General features: G+C 49.5%; 5 protein-coding genes and 1 non-coding gene across 6 annotated transcripts; 5 read left to right on the forward strand and 1 right to left on the reverse strand.

Annotated features, from left to right (window-relative positions):
* Positions 1–3,142: 3,142 nt before the first annotated feature.
* On the forward strand, positions 3,143–4,400 carry LOC120683597 (putative GEM-like protein 8). The gene is made up of 2 exons (XM_039965685.1): positions 3,143–3,548; positions 3,659–4,400. Exons 1-2 carry the CDS (start codon positions 3,359–3,361, stop codon positions 4,108–4,110), a joined length of 642 nt encoding a protein of 213 aa, XP_039821619.1. The 5' UTR covers positions 3,143–3,358; the 3' UTR covers positions 4,111–4,400.
* A 3,151-nt stretch (positions 4,401–7,551) lies between these two features.
* Positions 7,552–9,138, forward strand: LOC120683108 (putative GEM-like protein 8). The gene is made up of 3 exons (XM_039965129.1): positions 7,552–8,031; positions 8,127–8,195; positions 8,297–9,138. The coding sequence occupies exons 1-3, from the start codon at positions 7,692–7,694 to the stop codon at positions 8,746–8,748; spliced, it is 861 nt and encodes a 286-aa protein (XP_039821063.1). The 5' UTR covers positions 7,552–7,691; the 3' UTR covers positions 8,749–9,138.
* Positions 9,139–10,456: 1,318 nt separating this feature from the next.
* LOC120683109 (alpha-amylase/subtilisin inhibitor) lies at positions 10,457–11,467 on the forward strand. Its single transcript, XM_039965130.1, has one exon. The coding sequence runs from the start codon at positions 10,555–10,557 to the stop codon at positions 11,194–11,196; it is 642 nt and encodes a 213-aa protein (XP_039821064.1). The 5' UTR covers positions 10,457–10,554; the 3' UTR covers positions 11,197–11,467.
* On the reverse strand, positions 11,449–12,708 carry LOC120683107 (cytosolic sulfotransferase 13-like). The gene has a single exon (XM_039965127.1). It carries the CDS (start codon positions 12,636–12,638, stop codon positions 11,595–11,597), a length of 1,044 nt encoding a protein of 347 aa, XP_039821061.1. The 5' UTR covers positions 12,639–12,708; the 3' UTR covers positions 11,449–11,594.
* A 2,707-nt stretch (positions 12,709–15,415) lies between these two features.
* Positions 15,416–15,488, forward strand: TRNAA-UGC. Its single transcript has one exon. It is a non-coding gene; the product is annotated as a tRNA-Ala (tRNA).
* Positions 15,489–21,636: 6,148 nt separating this feature from the next.
* On the forward strand, positions 21,637–22,563 carry LOC120681232 (ethylene-response factor C3-like). Its single transcript, XM_039962748.1, has 3 exons — positions 21,637–21,849; positions 21,944–21,960; positions 22,335–22,563. Exons 1-3 carry the CDS (start codon positions 21,637–21,639, stop codon positions 22,561–22,563), a joined length of 459 nt encoding a protein of 152 aa, XP_039818682.1.

Here is a 22,563-nt window from a genome sequence, read left to right on the forward strand (position 1 = left end):
AAATCTCATGCTTCGGGCCGGCCCATGGGCCTCGAGCCCAATGGCCAACTATAATCGGTGATAGTACTGTCCCCGATGCTTGATTTTTGAAACTGAGCATCAGATGTTGCAATGGGAAAAGGGATGCCCAAACAAAAGAGAGAAAAACTGGGCATCGCGGCAAGCAATCAAGCTTTAATTTTGATTGAGAAGCAAACACGCGCGACTATAACCTAACAAAAAGCCCTTTTCTTTAATCCCATCAACGTAAACAAAAAGCTTCTTCATTCTCTCGTAATGCGCGCAGGCTAGCCTGCTTTGCAGCATGATTCGTGCAGTTGCCGGTCCAGCGGTCCTGATCAGCTGCCACATGGTGGAGGCCCATCCTTCCAACTCCTTGCTTATTACGGTCACCGATCATGTCATAATCTATGCTGCTCCACTGCCTTTACTGGGTTGTTAACTTTCCGTCTGACGAGACGATGGAGCCCATTGGAGTATTGCCCTTTTTATTAGGACTTTGTTTACACACTGGCCGGCTGCTGACCCGGCCCTATCTTTACCATGCGCCCCCGTTAAGCAAAGAGCTAAGGCAAAGACGTGACGGTATTCAGAAAGGTGGAGGTTTAAAAAAAAAAGAAGCAGTGGCTGTTTTGGGCGCGTGGTGGCTCTAAAGCCTGCTGCCTGAGGTCGCAGATTAGGAAAAGAGAACGGTAGGAGAGCTCGTCAGTGTTTGAATCGACAACGAGAATCGATCGTGTGTGTGCCCTGTCGTCAGCTCCACATGTAATGAAAGTTTAATACATCCAAGCTGGGTTGATTCATTTTGGTGCCCACCTTATAGTCATATATAATGGGGAAAAACGAACTAAGCATAGCTCAGCTGGTAAGGTTCCTTGTGATGGAACCTATCCACCAGAGTTTAAGTTCTCGACTCGGTACTAATGCTCGCTTTTTCTGGATTTATTCCAGGATTTAACCGGTGATATTCTTTCAGTGGTAGATGATGTGCCCGTCGATAGCAAAGCGTCAGTGGTGATTTTGTCAATCTTGACGATCTGCGGGCACAGTCTCTCGAAGGTGCTCATAGAGATACGGTTAGGTGAGTGTGAGTGTGTTTATGAGCGTCTACGTCTGTACTGTGTTTTGAAAAAAAAGTAGGGAAAAGAACTAGTGGGCCTTGATCCGAGTTTATCAACTCATAGCACATACACTAATCCCTTCACGAAGAAAATAAAAATAAATATTGCAGAGCACTCGCACTTGCGGCTAGGCACAAGCTGAATGCACTTCGTGTGTGCAGCCATATTGATCTTCGGATGAGTCACGGTAACTCTGAAAAGCTTATCCATTCCTTGACCTTAGCCAAAGGCGCTCAAGAGCTAGCCGCCGCAATAGTCCAATACAATAGGAACTTGAACACTATGAATGAAATAGGTAACAGTTAAAATAGTGCATTGCAATTAGTGACCTCTGTATAGCGTCCGCTTATATATATTGTAAATTTCTTTTTCTGTTACCTCATTGTACGTAGCACGCAAGCTATGTTTCAAAAATCCAAGTTTTAACGAAACTTAGGCAGTTATTACTTATTAGCTAGGTTACTTATACACCATTACATATATTTTCTTTTGTTGTTTTCTTAATAATAAGAGTACTAGCTAGCCAATGTGCTTCAGCTAGCCCGGCTAAACGGAGTACTGTTTCGATCGACAGTTTATGTTCATCTGAGTCGCCGCCGCTTTCCGCTCCGACACCAATAAAGCACCGAACAATATGGCACTATGTCTTGCAAGCACGTTTTCCATATATCCGGATCCTTATCCATCCAGGACTATATTCAACGTGGCGACCAAAGTATTCGATGTGCTCTTGGTCGTCGAGTACATGCATGCCCCGAGATTTCTCGCCCTTTTCCTGGTGCGCGCACGACCTTTCCGTCGCAAGTTGCAACGCAACAGCTTTAGCTGCTGGGGTCAATGATGCGGATCCAGTACCAGTACACCGAGCTTATTCGTTTTGAGTGACCTTCCGGAGCCGGCCCCAACCACCGCGAACAATCCCGATCGGCCTCGACGACGCGCACAGACCAGACCCAGATGAAGTTGCCGGGCCGCATCACCGCTGGCGAGGCAAGGTTGAAGAAAGGCTCCTCCGATCTCACGCTCGCGCTCGAACCAGCCAGCGCATGGAGGCATGGAGCTGTGAGCCTGTGACCAATGCAAGCTCACGGTTTTATGATAGAAAATGACAGGCGGCCGGGCCGGTCGGGCTGTGCCTCTCGGCCGTCGGCCCGGCCGGCTATGGCCCGATCGGCACCGGCGACCAACCCACGGCCGGATCGGTGCTGTCGACCTGGCGACCGGTGGGCCTCCGCTCGCGGAGTCGCGGGTGTGACTCGGCGCCGAGTCGGACGCGACGCTGACTCAGGGCCGCCGTGGGCGCCAGGAAAAGCAAGCGGGGGGAGCCAAAGCGAAAAGCAGGGGGGAGGGGACGAACGGCAGGCTTGTGTGGCCGTGAGTTGTGACCGAACGTGTGACGGCGTCTTCCATCCATCCGCACCCACGCGCGCGAACCTTCTCCGTGGCCATCCATCGGCCGGTACGTCGTAGTGGGGGCATGCTTCGTCCACGGATCCTTCCACCTGGTTCCACGTCACCCCCGGCGTCAAATGAGCTCCTGCAACGTGCAAGCGATCATCGGTCGCTGAATGGCGTAGTACTGCAGGGTGCGATTCATTTCTGTCATTCAGTAGCTTTCCGTGGCCGAACAATGCAAAGTAATCGCAAGCTACTAATCCGAGCGAACGATTTCGTCTGCATCAGATCCTACTTGATTCTTTTTCCTCTCTCTCTCTCTCTCTCTCTCTCTCTCTCTCTCTCTCTTGAATGAACCATTCGGAAGCACGCCAATATTTTAGGCCACATAATGGCACGGATATTTCGGGCCCCGGACTGCATGCGTGGATGCCACTCATGGCACATGAACAGAGAGCAGCAGGGGGGGGGGCGCCTTGCAGTTGCACATGCATGTGAATTAGGTAGGGGTCCAACTGCACACTGGAAATCTTCTTCTATCCTCAGCTCCTCATGGGGATGATGACTGTTCCATTCAAAAGCGAGTTAGATAGGCACCCAGCTTTTGATCGTCGTGAACGGCAGAAAAAGCTAATTGACAGGTTCCGGGCTTATAAAAGACACCCCGCGTCTTCCCGTTTGGAGCACGGAGCTCGAGCAGAAACAAGAACAACCCACGCACATTCAGCAGGCCACCCACCGCTCACCAGCAACCACCTCGCCGCAGAGTACGGGAGCTCACCGCGTGATCAAAGAGAAGAGAGAAGTCTTCGGTTCCTCGGTCGTCGCGCGATCAACAAGGGATGGAGAAGGCACGGCGTGAGCATGTGATCGGCATCCCCGTGAGCAACAGGGCGTTCGGCATCGACGAGCCGGATTTCCCGAGCAAAGCCAAAGGGGACGGCGCCAGGAGCCCAGCCACCGCGGGCGCGGGGCGGGCTGGAAAATTCGGCAGGAACGGAGACAGGGTTGCCCAGGGCCTGAAAGAACATGGTGAGTTCGATCGCCAACCAATTTTGGATCTGGATGGCTTCCTTTCATCCTTCGCCATCTTTTTCCTGTTCATAGATTCAGCTCTGAACGTGTTCTTGCCTCATTTGCAGTGACTCTCGGCCCGAAACTGTACGAGACCGTGAAGGGCAAGCTGTCGCTGGGGGCGAGAATCCTCCAGGCGGGCGGCGTGGAGAAGGTCTTCCGGCGGTGGTTCCCCGCCGAGAAGGGCGAGAAGCTCCTCAAGGCCTCGCAGTGCTACCTGTCCACCACCGCCGGCCCCATCGCCGGCATGCTCTTCATATCCACCGAGAAGATCGCCTTCCGGAGCGACCGGGCGCTGGCGCTGACCTCCCCCAGCGGCGACACGGCGCGGGTGCCGTACAAGGTCGCCATCCCGCTGCGGAGGGTCAAGACGGCCAAGCCCAGCGAGAACAGGCACCGGCCGGAGCAGAAGTACGTGCAGGTCGTCACCGACGACGGCTTCGAGTTCTGGTTCATGGGGTTCGTCAAGTACCAGGTGTCCCTGCAGGAGCTGGAGAAGGCCATCGCACGGTCGCAATGACCCGAGGCGTGTCCGTCGATCGGCTCAGTTTGGTCGGCCGTGTCGTGTTTTGTTTGGTCGTCTGGTTCATCTGGTGTTCATACGCAGTAGTAGACTTAAAACTCTTGGTGGATTGCTTGGCGTTTTTGGCAGTGGAGCAAGTCCGATATTCATGATAGGAGAAATTTAGGTCAAGAGAATTTGTGGTGTCGGGTAATTCTGCTTTGGTGCCACGGCAAAAGTGGCTCTTATGCGGTTTTACCAATGGAATGAAAATACAAAAAAAAAAGTTTGTGCAACTCTTGGAATGTGAACTGAATTCTGATCCCACTTTTACTTTGTGGCTGCTACTGATCCAGCCTGTCCGTTGCTGTTCTGCAAAGAACAGGTGAATGTCAATCCCCCCCCCCCCCTCCTTGTTAATTATGTTACCCTGGCTAGTTAAAGCTTTGGTACCAAGGTGGAATCTATTCGTGAAGAATTATTACGAGTGAGGTTCTGATAAGATCTTAGTTTTTTTTCAAGATGACCAGATTGTTTGTGAACATACAGGTGGGCTATGTTGCAGCGCAAGACTATATAGAAATTTAGTACTAACAAACATTCAGACTTGATTTTACTGTGGAGAAATGCTAGAAGAAAAGTTTTCTATCAGTGTAGTGATTTCCTTTATTTATTTGGTTATCTTGGTTTTCCCCGAATGCAGTGACCTTTAGTTTACTTGCTCAAGTAAATATTCATACAAACATCCATAAAAGAAGATGCTAGGTAGGGTTTGCATACGCGTGGAACCAGTGAATAGATTTGTAATAAATTTTATAGACTCATGCATTTAGGATCTGTTTGCTCGCCATGTGGCACCACCGGCCACACCTAACTTACAGCAAAGGAAATGATCCCATTCCTTAGTCGTTGCGCGGCGGCAAACACGAATAGCATGGCTACGACGCGCCTAAGCCGTGGCGCTAACCAAAGGTATGGCTGGCCACAGTTCGGTAGTGAACCAAACAACTCTTAGTTCTATCAAGGTTCGCGCCAAAAAGGTTGTACTTTTGCTCTAATGTCGAGCTAGACTTGTCTCATTTACATATTAGGCTCAGCAGCCCTAACATGATGCAGCAACAATTTGGAGAAGCAGAAGTCTATAAAAGCACCGCATACTAGCTAGTACTCTCGTCATTTAATTAAAATTACTCATTTTATGAGGATAAGAATTTAACCCATGGTATTTGATATAATAATGTAATTTATGTGATACAAAGATCGTATTTGTAAGTATTTTGTAATATGAATTTAATAACATCAAGTTCATGCCACAAAAGCTATGCATGAAATATATTAATTGTCATAATAATGAAACCTCGACACATGTTATAAAATGGAGTGAGTTTGTTTTACTCTAAAGAGTGCCTTCACTGACGGGATCAAAATCAAACGCAGGCGGCGCGCTGTCGTACCTAAACTACCGAGATCTTGCAGGTATAACACACGACAATCTATGATTAAGTTTCATGAGACATTGCAACAATATTTTGTTGGAAGTATACCATCAAGTTGTAATCTTTATATGATTTGGCGAGAAGTATAACCGGTGCCCTTTTCTTTTGGCACTTTTAATCAGTCTCACTAGCTAGTACAGTAGAAAGTGAACCCCGGAATCTAATCAATAACGCACAGACAGCACAGAGCTTGGCCTTAACAGCGAAGCACCAGCCGTGTTAATTAGCCCGCGGGCGTAAAGAAATGTGCTGATGCTACTTTGTTAGTTTGGTGCCTTTGCACCAGGATTTCTGGGTTCATTTTTTCTGTCAGTTTTCATCCGGTTTCGGAATGATTGGTTGGCGCCGTTGCTCTACTTTTGGAACCCTGAAATACTAGTAGTTGTTGCATTGCATCGTATCATTTGGTATAAACATTAAAATATACTGTTACGTTTTAGGCCGTTTGTCGTTGGAATATTTGGCTTTTGGGACAATAATCGAAAGAAGCAGCTCGCAAAAAATAATAATAATCGAAAGAAGCATATTGTGTTAGATCTTCAGGAATGAAGCTACGCTTTTGTAGCTGGTTCGGCGGTTGGAGCAGAATATAGCAATGCTGTCTATTTAGGCGTTCACAACAGTGCACTAAAATTCGGACCACTTGAGTTACAGTCTTACAGAGACGTAATGTTTGTGATTAGATCCTAACTAGTAATGTAGAGCAACCGGATTTTTTTTTTCAAAACTGGGGACGTCGTCGAACTTGTACTCCGACGCCATTCCTCTCTTCTCGGAAGGACAGCACGGTCGGCCAGAAAAGCCATTTCGTCGTTCCACCCGTCGGGTCGGCAACATGTCCATGCATCGATCCGGCATCCCCCGCATCGACACGTATGGCACGGCGGGGATACGCCGACGGCGACGCCGGAACGAGAGTGAGGAGCCCACTGCCCAGTGCCCCACCCCCCAAATCCGGTCCTGATTCCGGAGTGGGCAGTTGCAGTTGCAATGCAAGCCTGCGAGGCTCTCGCCCTCCATCTGACAACGCAACGCGCAAAGCCACGGGACGGCGACGCACGCGCACGCGCACGCGCCCCGCGCCGTCCCCGTCCAGGAACGGCAAACCCGCCGGCCTCGCGTCGCCGACGCTGGCAACGCCCCCTCCGGGTTGCCGGGTTTATTGCGGGCGAGGGCGACAGGGACGGCGCGGCGCGCCATGCCGCGGTGCCCGCCGCCTGCCGCCGCGCCGCGCGCCACAGGCGGATGGACGCGCGCGCGCGCGCGGGCCAGACGGTTACGCCGGTTAGGTGAGGCGGTCGCGGTTCGTCCGAGTCGGCGCTGCGTGGGAGGTGACCGGGACGGGCCGGACTCGCGGGGGCGCAGCCGGGAATGGCGACCTCGACGGGGGCGGGGAGGGGGACGCAGCTTAGCTGTCGCCTCGTCGGCCAGATCCATCGCCTCTGGAGCCCGCAAAGCTGGTCGGCCGGCCGTTTTACACGTCGGGTCCGGGCCCCTGCCTCCACATCACCGGTGGGGTCACGGCCGCCGATGGACCGCCGGCTGCGGACGAGCGCGATCTCGGGAACAGTGTTTTCTGTCGCTCCCCCTCTTTGCTGTGCGATCTAGGCCGTCGACATCACCCGATCGGCCACGCATGTTACTCCTAGCCACAGCACACACCGTGTCCCAGTGCGACGCACGAACGGCCTCTGCTCCACAAGAGCACTGGTGACACCGCGCCACACCCCTTTCTCTCCATGTAGCCCCGGTGCGGGCGAGAATGTGCGGGCACATGGGGCGCTTCTCGGAAAGCCGCCGGGCCTCCGGATCCCGTAGAGAAATCCGGAATCGTTTCGCCTTTGGGGGCCGGCCGATGAATATCCCTCGCGCACCTGGCCTTCACATGGCCGACGCGGCCGCACGCGAGGCGAACCGAACCAGTAGGCCGACGGGAGGAGGAGGAGGGGTCTACGTCTCTACGCCTGCCTGCTTTAGGCGAACGGGGACCGCGCCTTTCTGAGCCGCTGGTGACTCGGCCGGCCCGGCTGCTGACTCCGCAAATCCACTCGCCTTTGCCAGCGTCGCCCAAGCAAAGCTTCCACCACCGCGCCGCGCCTATAAATGGCGCCCTCGGCGGCTGCGCTCCGGTACCAATCCGCGATTCCTTACACGCTAAGGCGTCGACCTCCAGCTCTTCTTCTTCCATCCTTCACCGCGACGCCGGCGAGACCAGCGGCGCCCAGATCTCTGCTCTTTTCCGCTGAGCTTGCTCTAGCAGACATGAGGAAGTCGAGCAGCACCGGCGCCCATGTCATCGGGGTCCCGGTCACCTCCAAGGCGTTCGGGATAGAGGCGGCGGCTTCCACCAGGGATCCGTCGTCGTTCAGGAAGGGCAACGGCGACCACCTCGCTGTCTCGCTCACGCACCCCAGCCCGTATGCGTCTTTCGGCTACAACCACAGTGAGTACCGATCGTGGCCATGCCAATTGAAAGCATGTGTGTTTACTGTTAAAACATTTGATGCTGATGTGCTTTGTGGCTATGTGTTTCTGCAGGCAGCAAGGGCCAGGTGGTCCACTGGGTCAGCAAGCTGAGCAGGCGGGCGCAGGGCTTCAGGGAGCATGGTGAGTTAGAAAGCATCCCTTCTTCCCGAGCACCGATGATCAATCAAGATCATGTGAGCGTTTAGTCCTGATGAAAATCCTGATCCGTGATCGTGTTGCAGTGACCTTGGGCCCGAAGCTGTCGGAGACGGTGAAAGGGAAGCTAAGCCTGGGCGCGCGGATCCTGCAGGCCGGCGGCGTCGAGCGCGTGTTCCGGCAGGCCTTCTCCGCCGACAAGGGCGAGCGGCTGGTCAAGGCGCTGCAGTGCTACCTCTACACGACGGGCGGCCCCATCGCCGGGATGCTCTTCGTGTCCACCAGGAAGGTCGCCTTCCGCAGCGACCGCCCCATCACGGTGAGCTCGCCCAGGGGCGACACGGCGCGGGTCACCTACAAGGTGGTGGTCCCGCTCCGGCGGATCCGCGAGGTGCGGCCCAGCGAGAACGCCGACAGGCCGGAGGAGAAGTACATCCGCGTCGCCACGGTGGACGGCTTCGAGTTCTGGTTCATGGGGTTCGTCAGCTTCCAGCGGTCGTGGAGGTGCATGCAGCAGGCCGTCTCGGAGCTACAGTGACCGCGCGGCCTGGGTGGTGAGGAGGAGGAGGTCCGGTGCATGTATGGCTGCCCTGTCGGCACGACGAGAAGAGGATGCTACGGCCTGCGTCGCCATCTTTTGTTGCGAGGTAGCCGTGTAGCTAAAGGTTGCCCCAATAATCTAAGCCGGGGCAATTGAGTTCCTTCCGCGTACGATTTGGATCAACTTTGTGTTGCTCGAAGCGGTTGCGTGAAGCATGGACCGGGAAATTAACCATTTATGCATGTTGTTGTTGAATGGAAGAGCTCGCCTTTTTTAAAAAAAAAAATTATGCTGTGCCTCTCTCATCTTTGTACTACTGTGTGTCCAGAAGATGGTGAAAATTTACCTCTGACGAGTTTTGGTGGTACGAGATTCAAAAACTGAAAATATTGTGGACTATTATTATTCGAGACGAGTTTCTTCATGTTTGTTGGCGATCTGCGTATTCGTGTTTGTTGGCGAGAAAATAAAATAATTTTCCGAGGTACTTAAAATAGTACGGATGTCAACACTGCCAGTTATGTGGGCTCGCACTAGTAGCGAAAAGCGGCAACCAGCCCAAGATCAGGCCGGACACAAATTGCTGAACTGAGGAGGCCGAATATCGCGTGCGTCGAAGCTGGGCCATTAGCCAGCACCGAACGACAGATGTTTGGGCTGGGTCTGAACCGAATTCTCAAATGGGTCGGATGCTTTGATCGGCCCAACTAGGTTGCTCTCGGAGGCACAAAACTACGACCAGAAGACAAGGTGGCGGTGTGCCGCGTACAAAGAACATCATCCTGCGGGCTGTGGCGGTGCCGACGGGCCACGGTGCAACGTGGACGGAGTCACAGACAGCGTTTACAAATACGACCCGTCCGGTCAAACCGGCGGGCTCCGGTTCCAGTATACCAGACCGGTTTGACCAGAAACCGATCCAAATCGGTTAGATTCAAATTTGAATTCAAAATCCCCAGTGCTACCGGTTTGACCGGTTTACCGGCCGGTTTGACCGGTTTACCAAGTGGGCCTTAATGGGCCGTCTTATTTTTTTCCTTTTGTTTTTTGATTTAACTTCAAATGCCCGAAAAATATGTTAAATGAACAAATTTTTTATTTTTATGAATTCAAATTTAAATTTTGAATTTTGAATTTGGGCCGGTTTGATACCGGCCCAAACCGTAACCGGCCCCGGTCAAACCGGACTGGTTCCCACCAATTTGGTTAACCCTAGTCACAGAACGCCTGAACGGCCGAGAGCGGTCGGTGATGCAATGCAAAAGTTGATCCCAGCAGAGCCTACTACTCACTGAGCCTAGCGTTCCGTGTACGCGTGTAGCGCATGCGAGCTTGATCGGCGCCGATCCGTGATCAATCACAACCTCCCGCCGGCGGCCGCCTTGCTCCGCCGCCGGAGCCAAAATAGGTTGGTTGGGAAGCCAAAACAGGTGAGGTGATGCACCACCGCAATCTCCAAAGCCCAAATGCTGCGTTGCTTGTTCCCAGAAAGGCACACGGACGAATGCACCATCAATGCAGTGCCATGCTGCATCACACCGCTGCAGTTTCCCTTTCCCGGTAGTCGCTGGTAGCTGGGTACAGATGGGCACCGCGCGGTGTGGCCTGACGACAAAGAAACTGGCTTCACGTCACGAGCAAATCCCGGAGGAAGGAACGAAACCCGGCAGCTCCACTCCACGACGGTATAAATACTGACCCGAGGTACTCGTGCTCGTGCAAACCTCGAAGCTTCGAAGTCACGGGTTCACACTCGTGCTTCAACGCAGAATCGGAGCAAAGGCGCCCGCGGTTTCTTCAGCCATGGGCGGCGTTCCCGGCGCCTTGCGCCGCCACATCCTGCTCCTCCTCTCCGTCGCCCTGGCCGCCATCTCCCTCTACCGCGGCGCCGCGGCTCCCTCGCCGGTGTACGACACGGACGGGCAGGAGCTGAGCGCCGACGCGGACTACTACGTGCTCCCGGCCGCCCGCGGGGGCGGCGGGCTCACCATGGCGCCCAACGTGTTCCGGTGCCCGCTGTTCGTGGCGCAGGAGGCCGACCCGCTCCGCAAGGGCTTCCCCGTGCGCCTCACCCCGCTGCACGGGCACGGCGGCGACCGCACCGTGCGCGTCTCCTTCGACGTCGGCGTGCACTTCGCCGCCGTGACGACGTGCGTGCAGACCACCGAGTGGCACGTCGCCGGCCGCGGCGACGAGGGCGGGGGCGGCGCCCGCCGGCACGTTGTCACCGGCCCGGTCCTGGCCCCGACCGCGGGCGGCCGGGAGAGGGTGTTCCGCGTCGAGGGGCACCGCCACGGGTACACGCTGGCGTGGTGCGGGGTCCCCACCGAGTGCCAGGACCTGGGCGTGTTCAGGGACGACAGGGGCCGCGCGTGGCTCACCGTGGCCGACGACCAGACGCCTCATGTGGTCGTGTTCAAGAAGACGCCGCCCATACCGGCGTGATAGGGGGTTTCCGCTTGCAGCGTGCGTGAGCGTGTGCGTGCCGAATAAGAAGGCGCTTGTTCCGTTACTAGCGACGAACTCTGCTGTTGTATTACGTATACGGTATACAAGAGGTTCTGTACCTGAGCACAGCTATTTCTACAGGACTAGTCCAGGCACACGTGACGTGATGGTATAGCTCCTTCAGTTGGTTTGGACGGCGCCCTAGGTATAAGATGGTGTTGGGAGCTTGCTAAATTCAGGGACCATCAGTTGTTCAAAAATAAATTCATTCACCAGACCAGTACCAGAAATCACATTGAACACAATGCAAGAAACACATCACATGGAGGACGTACGATACTACTGATCGAACAGCAGCACAGACATTTCATATGTGTTATGGTATTGATCCCTGGCTAAACGTTGAGGCCGGAACCCTTGAACCTGGCCTCGGTAATGGCGTCGATGCGCCGCGCTGCCTCCGGCGACAGATGGTTCGCCCAGTCCCCAACCCCACCGCGCCGGAAGAAGGAGCTGTTCTCCACCGCGCCTATCACAAGCTCCGTCTTGCCGCTCTTGGTCACCTCCAGCCCGCCCATGTGCTCGAACGAGCAGAGCCTCACGATGGCGTCCACCACGCCGCCCTCCTCCTCCTCGACGTCGAACGGGAGGCCCACGAACGCGGCCAGCCTCCGGACATGCGCCGGGGGGTCCCTCCAGACCTCCTCGTACCTAAGGAAGAGCACCCGGTCGGGACGGGCCAGGTGGGCCCGCCAGTACCCGAGGACGTGGTCCCAGTAGGGCCCGTACGTCGACATGCCGTCGCAGAACAACGCGGCGGCGGTCTCCACCGGGAGGGGCTGGAGCCCTTTGCTGACCCTCAACCTGTTGACGAAGTGCCAGAGCGAGACCAAGGTGTCCTTGGGGTCGCGGCACATGTACACGATCTTGCATCCCGAGGATACCACGGCAGCCGGCAGCGCCACGAACGGGACGTGCGTGGCGAAGAGCCTCGGGTCAGGGAGCTCGTCGAGGTCGTCGGCGCTGGTGTTCCTGCCGGTGTAGATTTGGATCTCCAAGAACTTGACGCACTCGTGGGGGCCGTAGGAGTTGAAAGGGTGGCCGGCGGCTTGCGGGGGATGTTCTCGGCGGTGCACGGTGGCGTACAGAAGCGACTTGATCCACGTGGTGCCGGACTTGGGCAGGGTGGCGACGACGATGTCCGAGGGGCGCGCGGCGAAACACGCATCCGCGGCCATGGCGCCGGCAATGGACACCAGGCTGCCGTGCCATCCTTGGTGGTGGCGGTGGAGTTGGAGGAGGGACAGGCCTTCCGCTCTAGGCCAGGAGGAGACCGAGTTGGCGTAACGCTGGTAGAGTTCTTGGTGGTTGATCTGTGTTTCCCCGCCGGTTTCTTGCTCGGCTTGTGAGGGAATGGTTCGCATGGAGGAGGAAGACATGGCCGTGCAGTGTGCAGTACGACGAGCGACGCTGGATTTGGTTCTTCTTTTTGTGCCTTCTTGGCGACACAGCATCTTTGTGGTTACAATAAATGGAGCTAACTCTACTACCTACTAACTCTACCAATGGGTCGCTGTTAGCGTGATGCACGAGATTGCGAAGTACTTACTAGCTAGTAACAGTAGTTTCAGTTATTTAAATTTGAATGAGTACATGTGCTGCCACTCAGTTATTTAAATTTGAATGAGTACATGTGCTGCCACTTTCCATTTCTTTTAAATATAGAGACACATCATTTACAATCAAGTACTATCAAATATTTGCAAACCGAAAACTGAAAACTTGAAGAAATATCGATGGAACCTATATCAACTATGCCCATGATTATTATTCAAACCCGTGCTCTTTTATCTAGTAATTATAAAAATAAATGTTATATCTAGTAATTATAATTATCTATCTCACGCTCTCTTTTATCTATCAAATATTCTACCACATACTCTAAAATACATATTTATCATTATCTACTTGCAATAGATTTTATTTTGCATCACAATTCTATGTGTGTTTGATATATATTTAATTAAACTATTTATTTGTGAACTAGTATTCTTTCTTCCATTATACATGAATACATGGTGACAGATATAGTAGGTAGTATTTTTATATAAAAAATAACATAAATACTATATTAATAATTATAAAAATAGTAATTTAGAGTTTTATATTGGTGCAATATCATATTTGTTATAGTTATAGAATTTAGATTCAAATTTATCGGTTACTTTAACTTTAACAATAACATAATTGGATATTTTATATGCAAATTTGGAGGGTTATTTGCATTATTTTTATATTGGCATGGGTGGATAATTTACACGAAGATTAGGAGGTTACTTTAAATTTTTTATAATTGCAGAGGTGAGTAATTTTGATACATGTTTAGGGGGTTACTTTAGTCTATTTTTATAATAGTTGAGGTGGGTAATTTATTAGAAAAAATGACAGATGTAATGACTATTAAGATTAGAGTTGTTGGATTGATGGCGGGATGTTTCTGATTTTTATGAGAATTTCTAAAATTTCTCTATTTTTTAGAGTGCCCATCTAAAATCATAGGTGGGCTTCACATGGAGACTTCAAAGAAGCCTTCAGTTAGTAATAGTAAGATAAGATACATTGTAGCAGTATTCACACATGGCATTACCTGAAGCATACATTTCTGTAACTTTGGGCCGAGCACCCCCAGTGTGGTGGGAAAGCGACGCCCAAACAAATCAGATCAAATCGATCAAGGCGAAAGGGTGTTTTGCGGTGCGGACACAGCCTGGCCTGGTGGTTCAGGTTGCAGTGTTGTGTCACTGATGAGGCGATGAATCAGCAGCTATTACTCCCTAACCAACTCTTTGATTTGCCCTTGTCTTCTCGCATCGGTGGCCCTGTGGTGTGGGATCTTCTCTGGAGGACAGGATCACGTGTGCACGGGTGTGCCGTGTGTATGTTCATGAAGCATGATTTTGTTTGTTCTCTTTTTTTTTCATATTTCTTTTGTGGCTTCTGATATGGTCTGAAATCGTACTCAGAGTGTGAATAGTCCATCCTGCATTTTATCACGTTCAGTGCAAATTCGGAGTCTCCGGAAAACACAGCAACTGAAACAGCAAATGTAACTGGAAAAAAGGTTTATTAACTCACCTAATTATCTAAGATCATTTCCAAAGCAAGGTGTAACTAGAACGTTAATATCTTTAAAAAACGGAGGGAGTACAGAACATACGTGTCAAGACTCAAGATACATTGGTATCACAAGTCATAAGACCCAACATTTTCCTAATTTTTTTTGTGTGTGGATAGTATGGGCGACGGTACTGATAAAGACCAGCGTGACAGCAAATTCCAACCAAAAAGACCCTTCCTCACACTTCGGAGTACAAAGAAACCACGACTAATAAACTAAGTAAAAAAACAAGACAAGGCCAATCAGTCATCAGCCGAGCTGTCACAACGACGATGCTCGTTCCAAATCAATAAAAATCGCAAATCCCGTGCACCGACTGTGGCTGACGAAGCGTAGCGTGTGCGTGTTAATGGCGATTAGAAAGCTGCCAACTAAACCGTGTCCCCTAATTCTAATTCTGTTCCGGCCGGTGGCGGGTCATCATGGGCCTCGCGGTGCACCGCCGTGGCGACACTTGTGGCGCTCTCCGGCTTCGCTGCACGGTGCTGGGAGTAGGACGACGAGAAAGTAAGGATCGGCGGTGATGTTGATCGCGGAAATCCTTCGCTCCATTACAAGGAATCTGCCGAGTTCGTTCCATGGTCAATGCACAAAGACCAGCGGTCCTACTAACGCGGAAGAATCGAGATGGATGGCTCTTTCCTGGAAGCAAATTGTGGCACTGCAGCTGACGAATCATGAAGTCAGTGTTTAGCCGGTGAATCATGAGTACTATCAGCATGTGATGCTCCGCGATGTGTAACCAAACTCTATTTTCTTTTTCTTAATACAAAGAAACACAACTCTCCTGCGTTTTCGAAAAAAAGAATCATGATTACTATCCATTTCCTCATCTTATTACTATTACCCAAAAAAGAGATTTCGAACTAGTGGTAGTGAATATAGTTTCAACAATTGTAGCATGGTTTTCAACACTTTTATGCTATTTTAGATAGAGAGGAAATCCGGATAGGTATCGACTAGAAAATGGACTCGGAGGGAGGTTTTTTTTTTCTTCCGAAACTTGGAAGGACTTTTTCGATGAATGCACAAGATTTTGGGGATGTAGCTCAAATGGTAGAGCGCTCGCTTTGCATGCGAGAGGCACGGGGTTCGATCCCCTGCATCTCCAAACTAAAAACTTTGGTGCTTTTCTGAACAACTGGGTACTTTGAGGTTCCGGGCTGGACGGCTGGTCATTTTGCCACTACTAGTCATCACTGGGGCTCCTAAAAGTCATCTTCGCTGCGTGTCTCGAATGAAAAGCACAGCCAAATGCATGAGTTCATTACCTGTCTCTCAGATGAAAAGGCCCCGAGTTTGCTCCCAGTCTCGGATAAAATGCAATCGGCAGGAAATACCTTTAGTTCTGAGACGTCAGAGGAGAATTCCAGACGCGACAGGAAGATAACGACGCCTTTTTCCAGATTGGGTTTAATCGGAAGATAACAAAAGTTCAATGCGATGCTGAGCTCTTGCGTTTCTCGGTAGACAGAACACGTTGCAAAAAGGAAAAGGTGAAAGTAAAAAAAAAAAAAGGTGTGGAATACAGAGGAGAGCTTTCATTTTCGACTCCTTTCAATCCTTTGTCAAATGGAATTCCCTAGATTCGACTATCACCTGAGATTTGCTCACTCCCTGAAGAGATCACGAATCAAGGTGCTAATGGTTTAGGATCCAAATCAAAACTGCACCAAACTAGTTTTATTAAATATACTAACATAAACCACTCCAAACCAACCCATACTATGTAAAAATCAAATCAAACCACACCATCTGAGCCTGCTAGAAAGTTAGATTGAAATAAATACTTTGTGCAAAACAGTATAATTATATATACAAATATAAGCCCTTTGAGAATTGAATCATAGAAATAAAATATTGCGTTCACACCATAAAATTTTGTCAAAATTGACTGAAAATTGTTAAAGGTGACTTCATATGACTGACAGCTACTCTATGCAAAGCAGTGTGGCAACACATACATGTGGGCACCATGTCAAGAGCCGGACCGTGAAAATAAAACCTCGCGTTAACACTATAAAATTTTATCGAAATTTATTGAGATTTGTTGGAGATGACTCAGTATGACTAGCCGCTACTCTATGCAAAGTAGTGTGGTTAGAACTACACATGGGCCCCACATCAAGAGCCGGACCCCAGAAATAAAATCTCGCGTTCACACTATAAAATTTTAGCGAAATTGACTGAATTCTTTTTTGCGACGACTCAATATGACTGGTAGCTCCTCTGTGCAAAACGGTATGGCTAGACGTACACGTGAGCTCCACACCAAGAGTTAGACCCCAGAAATAAAACATCGCGCTCACACTATAGATTTTTATCAAAATTGACTGAATTTTTTTTTGAAACGACTCAGTATGACTGGTAGCTACTCTGTGCAAAATAATGTAGCTAGATCTATACGTAGACCCTACGTCGTCAAGAGAGTAGTCACTCGGTGGATCGCAGCGTCGGCGGCGCACGACAGGAGCCCTAGGATAGAAAGTTCATGGGATGCGCGACCACAGGGATTGAAGTCGTGAAGACTGAAAGCGAGCGGCTTCCTCGTGAAGAATGAAGGTGCCACTCGATCTGCATCAATTTCGTAGGAAGAAGAGAAAAATAATAATTCAGCACACAGAGGTCATCAGGTGCTGGTGATTTAGAGATGCTTATGAAAGTTGCTATTAATATTTTTAATATGTTAGCTTTTGAGTCCAGTGTAGTTGCTTCTGAAAGTTGCTATTAATCTCTGAATATGTTAGCTTATGAAGTGGATATGCAACGGCTAATTAAACCATGTATGCAGTAGCTAAATGGAAGCTCATGGGATGGCCTCTCATGGGATTGTTGGAAGCTCAGATGGCACATAAGAGAGGGAAAACAACTCAATTAACATGTGCTCTGAAGGTGTCAACCTCAAGTAAGGAATCCTTTTCACACAACTGCTTTTCTTATACTTTAAATGCAATCACTTCAATTTCAGTTCCTTGTGTATTATGATTTTTTTGTCCACTGCTGAATATGTATTTCTTTTACTTTTCTACTTTGAAAGAACCAAGTTTAGAGGAAGATGTTAGTACAGAAATTTTGCTTGCTAATACAAATCTAATACAAAATTGGTCAATTGTCTGGAAAGAGTTTGAGTTGACTATGATAGATGATGGTACTTATAAAGCAATATGCAAGCGTTGTAAAAAAGATTTTGTAAAAAAGATTTTGTAGCTGGTAATGGAGCTGGAACAAGCCATTTGAAGTACCACATTGGAGTTTGTTCTAAGCTTGAGTTAAAGAGAAGAAAGTTCGGCATACTATATCGAACATATGATGATATTACAAATAACAACTCCACATATTTACATAAATCTGTCCCAATTCCTTTATACTTGAGAAGGTCAACAAAGCTTTCTGAAAGTGTAGTATTCTTATCCCATGTTTCTCAGCTTCTAATCCATGGTTTAATGGCATGCGTATTGATTGATGGGCACATTGCACGAGATGTGTGTTGGAACAGTCAGTGGATGGTCATGTCATAATAAATCCTGCTATTGCTCCACCAAGGTATAGCCAGTAGGAGGAGAGGCTGACTATCAACGCCTCCATGACATTATTCTGGGTTCCATTTTCATTGATCAAAGTACTAGACAATATCTAGTTCATCTTGATCATCTTCTGTTTTTATTACGGAACAGTTTCCCAGACCTAAGGAAGAAATATTTGTTTGTGATGTTTTTGTTAAACCACCCCAGTCTACTAAACTACACAGAGAAGTATGGACTACATGCTTTAGTGGATCAGGTTATAAAGAGGCTTGACAATACTGAGTATGTTGAAGTGACAGATTGGTTAAAGTATGAACTTGGAGAAGCGTGGTATCATCTTGTCAGGGGTTCTCCAATCTTCTATAGAACTTACTGTCATAACTCAGTGTCACGGTATCAAGTTGGTTTCTAGAATGTTTCAGATTTAGCCGGAACTTCCTTGCTCATCCACCCATGATTAGTATCTTTTGAAGTACTTGTTCTGTGAAATGATTTAATGCACCGACAAATGTACTTATATTATTGTGTATTTATGAAATTTCGTGATTACTAATGAGATTTTTTTTGTATTAGTCCGATGAGTCGTCAGTACCTGTGCCAGCTTTGCCATATTCATTCCCACTCCAATTGAACAAAGTAACGGTATATTCATTCCCACTCCAATTGACCAAAGTAATGGAATGTTTGGTGTTGACGCTCCTTAGCGCCCCAATTTGTATACCGCAAACGCACGGATCGTGGTAGCTTTTTCCTTAGAGTACTCCCCAAGGTTTATCAATCCGTGGATCGACAAAGAACTACCTAAGGTTTTCCATCTAATCTAACGGATCTATCCTAACATGAAGCATGAATTGCACATATAGAGTAAATCTTTGATAGATATGAGTGTTGTGTAAAGGTTGATTCATCCATGAATATCGGTAAGGATAAAGCATGACCGAATGTATGACTAAGCCTATCACACGCATTCTAGTTGTAGTTCTAGCTAAACGAGTAAGTACAACATGCATCTCATCAAAAGCCTCTTTAAATCGCGACCTTTAAATTGACCCTCGAAACCCCAAATCCTACACAGGCTACGCCCTGTCACGGCGCTCCCTATCGGTAGAGTAGTTTCAGAGCACGAAGATGTGTCGAACCCCTTTGGTATGTCCGGCATGAACCCTTAGCCACCACGGCTACAAGAACACCCTAAGTGACCTATCTTAAGAATAGATCTAAGAACAAGTACACCAAAGAAAGAACGAAATCAACAAAAGAGGTACTCCCAAGCGTCAACCTAGGAGATACTTGATCGCTAAATAGATCGGATGACATGAAGACATTATTCACATAATAGATTCGTTTGGATCGTCACCACCGAGTACATACCATCGACAACTCCAACTAGCTCATGAACTCCACCATGACACAACCATGCAGGGAGGCCATGGCGGCTAGGGTTGGCCTAAGCCATCTCCTAGACAACTTCGAAGACTTGCGGCGGCCGTCGTCTCCCTCCGGTCTTGGCCCTAGGTTTTCGTTGAGTTCTGGGTGGATGGATGCCCCGAGTTGAATAAGGTGAGAGCTATTTATGAGCCGAGGAAGCCACCGGTCGAAGGGGAGGCCGAACCGCCTCGGAAACGGGCTAGGCCGGCCGGCTCATGGGCCTAGGCCGGCCGGCCTACCCTCTTTCGGGCCCGCCTTGGTCTCATCTTTCGCGTGTAGACTCCTCGCATCTTCTAGAGTTTACGTCCTTCACGATTGCACCCCTTTGGACGTTGTTATCTTGGAGATATCTTCGAGGAAAGGATATGATAGGGAATCCTTCCTTAAATCTTCATTTGCCTTGCTTAATCCCGAAGTATCTTGATCTCATCTTCGTGGGCTTGGTCCTTTGGGCTCTCTTGGAGGATGGATGTGCATGAATGGGCTTCGAATCAACGTGGGCTTTGGTCCTTCCTTTGGGCTTTGGCCTTCGTCTTTCTCCGTGTTAGCGCTCGATCACGGACCTCGTTATTTCATGCTCCAAAATAGGCCAAAACCCTGCAAAAATGAAGTTCCTCCAAAATATATGTGCAAATGTGAAAATGACCAATAATTAGGCCGCGGTTAGGACAGTTAGTGATTTTGATATTAAATTCATGCCATTATCAAGGATAAACAAGGGATAAAATGGGTACTTAAGGAGCGCCAACATTCCCCCCATGGTTAAACCTTATTCGTCCTCGAGTAAGTCCAGGAGCTTTGCTTATAAAGAAATCAGCGTTGTCCCTTAATGTCCTCTCTGCAGGATTCAATTGATCGCTGCGATGCATTGGACGAGTTCGGCAGAAAACAGAGGCACCGGTTTAACCGATGCATGAGCATCGGTGCATCCGATGGTTGTCGGAAGATCCGACGCCCTGTCATCGGTGCAAGTCTGAGCACCTCTGGAGATCAAAGGAAGATCAACTGAAGAAAGAGTGTAGCATCGGTTGAACCGACGGTCCATTCAGAGGCATCGGTGCAATCGATGTACCATATTCCAGAGATGATGTCAAGCGTGCAGCAGCCAAGCCTTCAGCACCGGATGAACCGATGGCCATCGGAGCAATGCGTCGGTGCAATGACGTCAGCAAGGTGTAACAGCTATATGAAGATCAAATGCACCGGAAGTTCCGATGCTATAGCATCGGTTCATCCGATGGTCCCTGAAGTTGCTGCAGCAGTGTCAGAGAGGCCAACGGCTACTTCAGAGCGCAGAGTGACCGGAAGAACCGATGCCCTATGCACCGGAAGTTCTGATGCCTACGCAGAAAACTGGCCAACGGCTAGTAACGGCTCTCTTGAGTTGGTGACCTATATATACGCCTCAATCCGGCCATTTTGAGCTTGCTGGAGTCCCAAGACATCTCATAGACACCCAAAAACACCTCCAAGCCATACAAGAGCTCATTGATCATATCCTTAGGTTTTAGCACTAGCTTTGTAAAGTGTGAGTGCCAGATTAGCTCTTGAGTGAGTGAACAAGCAAGGTTGAGATCCTTGCGGCTGGTTCTAGAGTGAACCACACTTGTATTACGGTGCGCCGGCCCCTTGGAGCAATTGGTGGCTCGCCGGCAAGTCAACGACCCTCCGGCTTGGTGTGGAGCGGCATCGACGACATTGTGCGGGGGACAGAGACCCCTCCTTCGTGGGCAATCTCCCTTAGTGAAGATCGGGATCAAGGTGACTGTGATTGTGTTCACAGAAGAGACTTGATTGCCCGGAAGCGATACTCTTAGTGAGTGCTTCAACAACGTGGACGTAGGGACGCTTTTGTGGCAAACCGAACCACGAGATAAATCCTCGTGTCGAGAGTTCGCTTCCTCTCATCCCTCCATTTAAGCTTCTGCATTTCATATTGCAACTTGTGTGCCTTTACTTTTTTAGTGTAGTATCTTGCTAGGATTGGCTATAGGTTGCAAAACTCTTTTGGGATGAGAGTTTCACACTAAGGTGAACCGTAGTTGCACATCTAGATAGCTTGTTTTAGTTTAAGTTTTGTGCAAACTAGTTGGAGCCATAGGTTAAGGTTTTAATTGTGCCTAATTCACCCCCTCCTCCTCTTATGCTAGAGCACCCGATCACTTTCATCTAGCATCTGGTTTTGAATTGTCTGCCTACCTGGACAGTGATACTGTTAACCAGTATGATGATGATTTCAATATCTTGCACTGGTGGCATGAGCATAAGCTATCATATCCTGTTCTTTCAATTCTAGCTAGAGATGTAATGACTGTTTCTGTTTCAACAATATCATCAGAATCTGCATTTAGTATGACTGGTAGGATTATCGAGGAGCGACGACGGCGTCTGGGCCCTGAGGTCGTGGAGATGTTGGCTCTGATCAAGGACTGGGAGCAAGCCAATGCAAGACTTCAACACCTCATAGAGGATGAAGAACTTGAAGAATCATTTGAAAACTTATATCTAGATGTTGAATCTGTATAACTATGTAGTGTGGACTGTGGAGTGCAAGACTTGAACTTGTGATGAACATTTGAACATTTAGAGGTGGCTGTACTCTTTTCCTTTGCAGGGTTTTGTCCTCACGAGGTGTGGGGTTTTACCTACAAAGGTTTTTAACGAGGCAACACCCAAAACAACTCAATTTAATAAATTTGTTATCATGAAATGTGCTTCTGTTCTGTGATTTGTGTGTGTATGATGTATCATTGATTAAGTTTGAACTGTGTATCTGTGATTCTGTGAAATCTTCAATGTATTTGTGAATTTGAATCTTAGATTTGAAATCTTCAAATCATTCTGAGTTGAGAGAGTAGCGGCCTGGTGCAGATGCCTAGCCGGGCTCGAGCTAGCACGGCCATGTAGCCCGCCTGGCATATTGGACCGGCCTGGCCCGGCACGATTAGTTATCTAGGCTAATCGTGCCGGCCTAATTCTCGGCCCGTTGGACAACTATAAGTCAGAGAGACCTCGTCGTCAGCGCCCGTGGGGCAAGTTCGCGGCGGTGATCGGAACCCCACCAAGAACGGCGCGCGCGTGTGGCTCGGCACCTACGACACCGCCGAGAATGCTGCGCTCGCCTGCGACCGCGCCGCCTACCGCATGCGCGGCTCCCGCGCGCTCCTCAACTTCCCGCTCTGCATCGGGACAACCGGCCGTCATCGTCCTCTTGCTGGACGAGCGGCTCGATGA

The sequence above is a fragment of the Panicum virgatum genome, chromosome 7N (genome assembly GCF_016808335.1).
Source record: "Panicum virgatum strain AP13 chromosome 7N, P.virgatum_v5, whole genome shotgun sequence".
NCBI classification, from domain to species: domain Eukaryota; kingdom Viridiplantae; phylum Streptophyta; class Magnoliopsida; order Poales; family Poaceae; genus Panicum; species Panicum virgatum.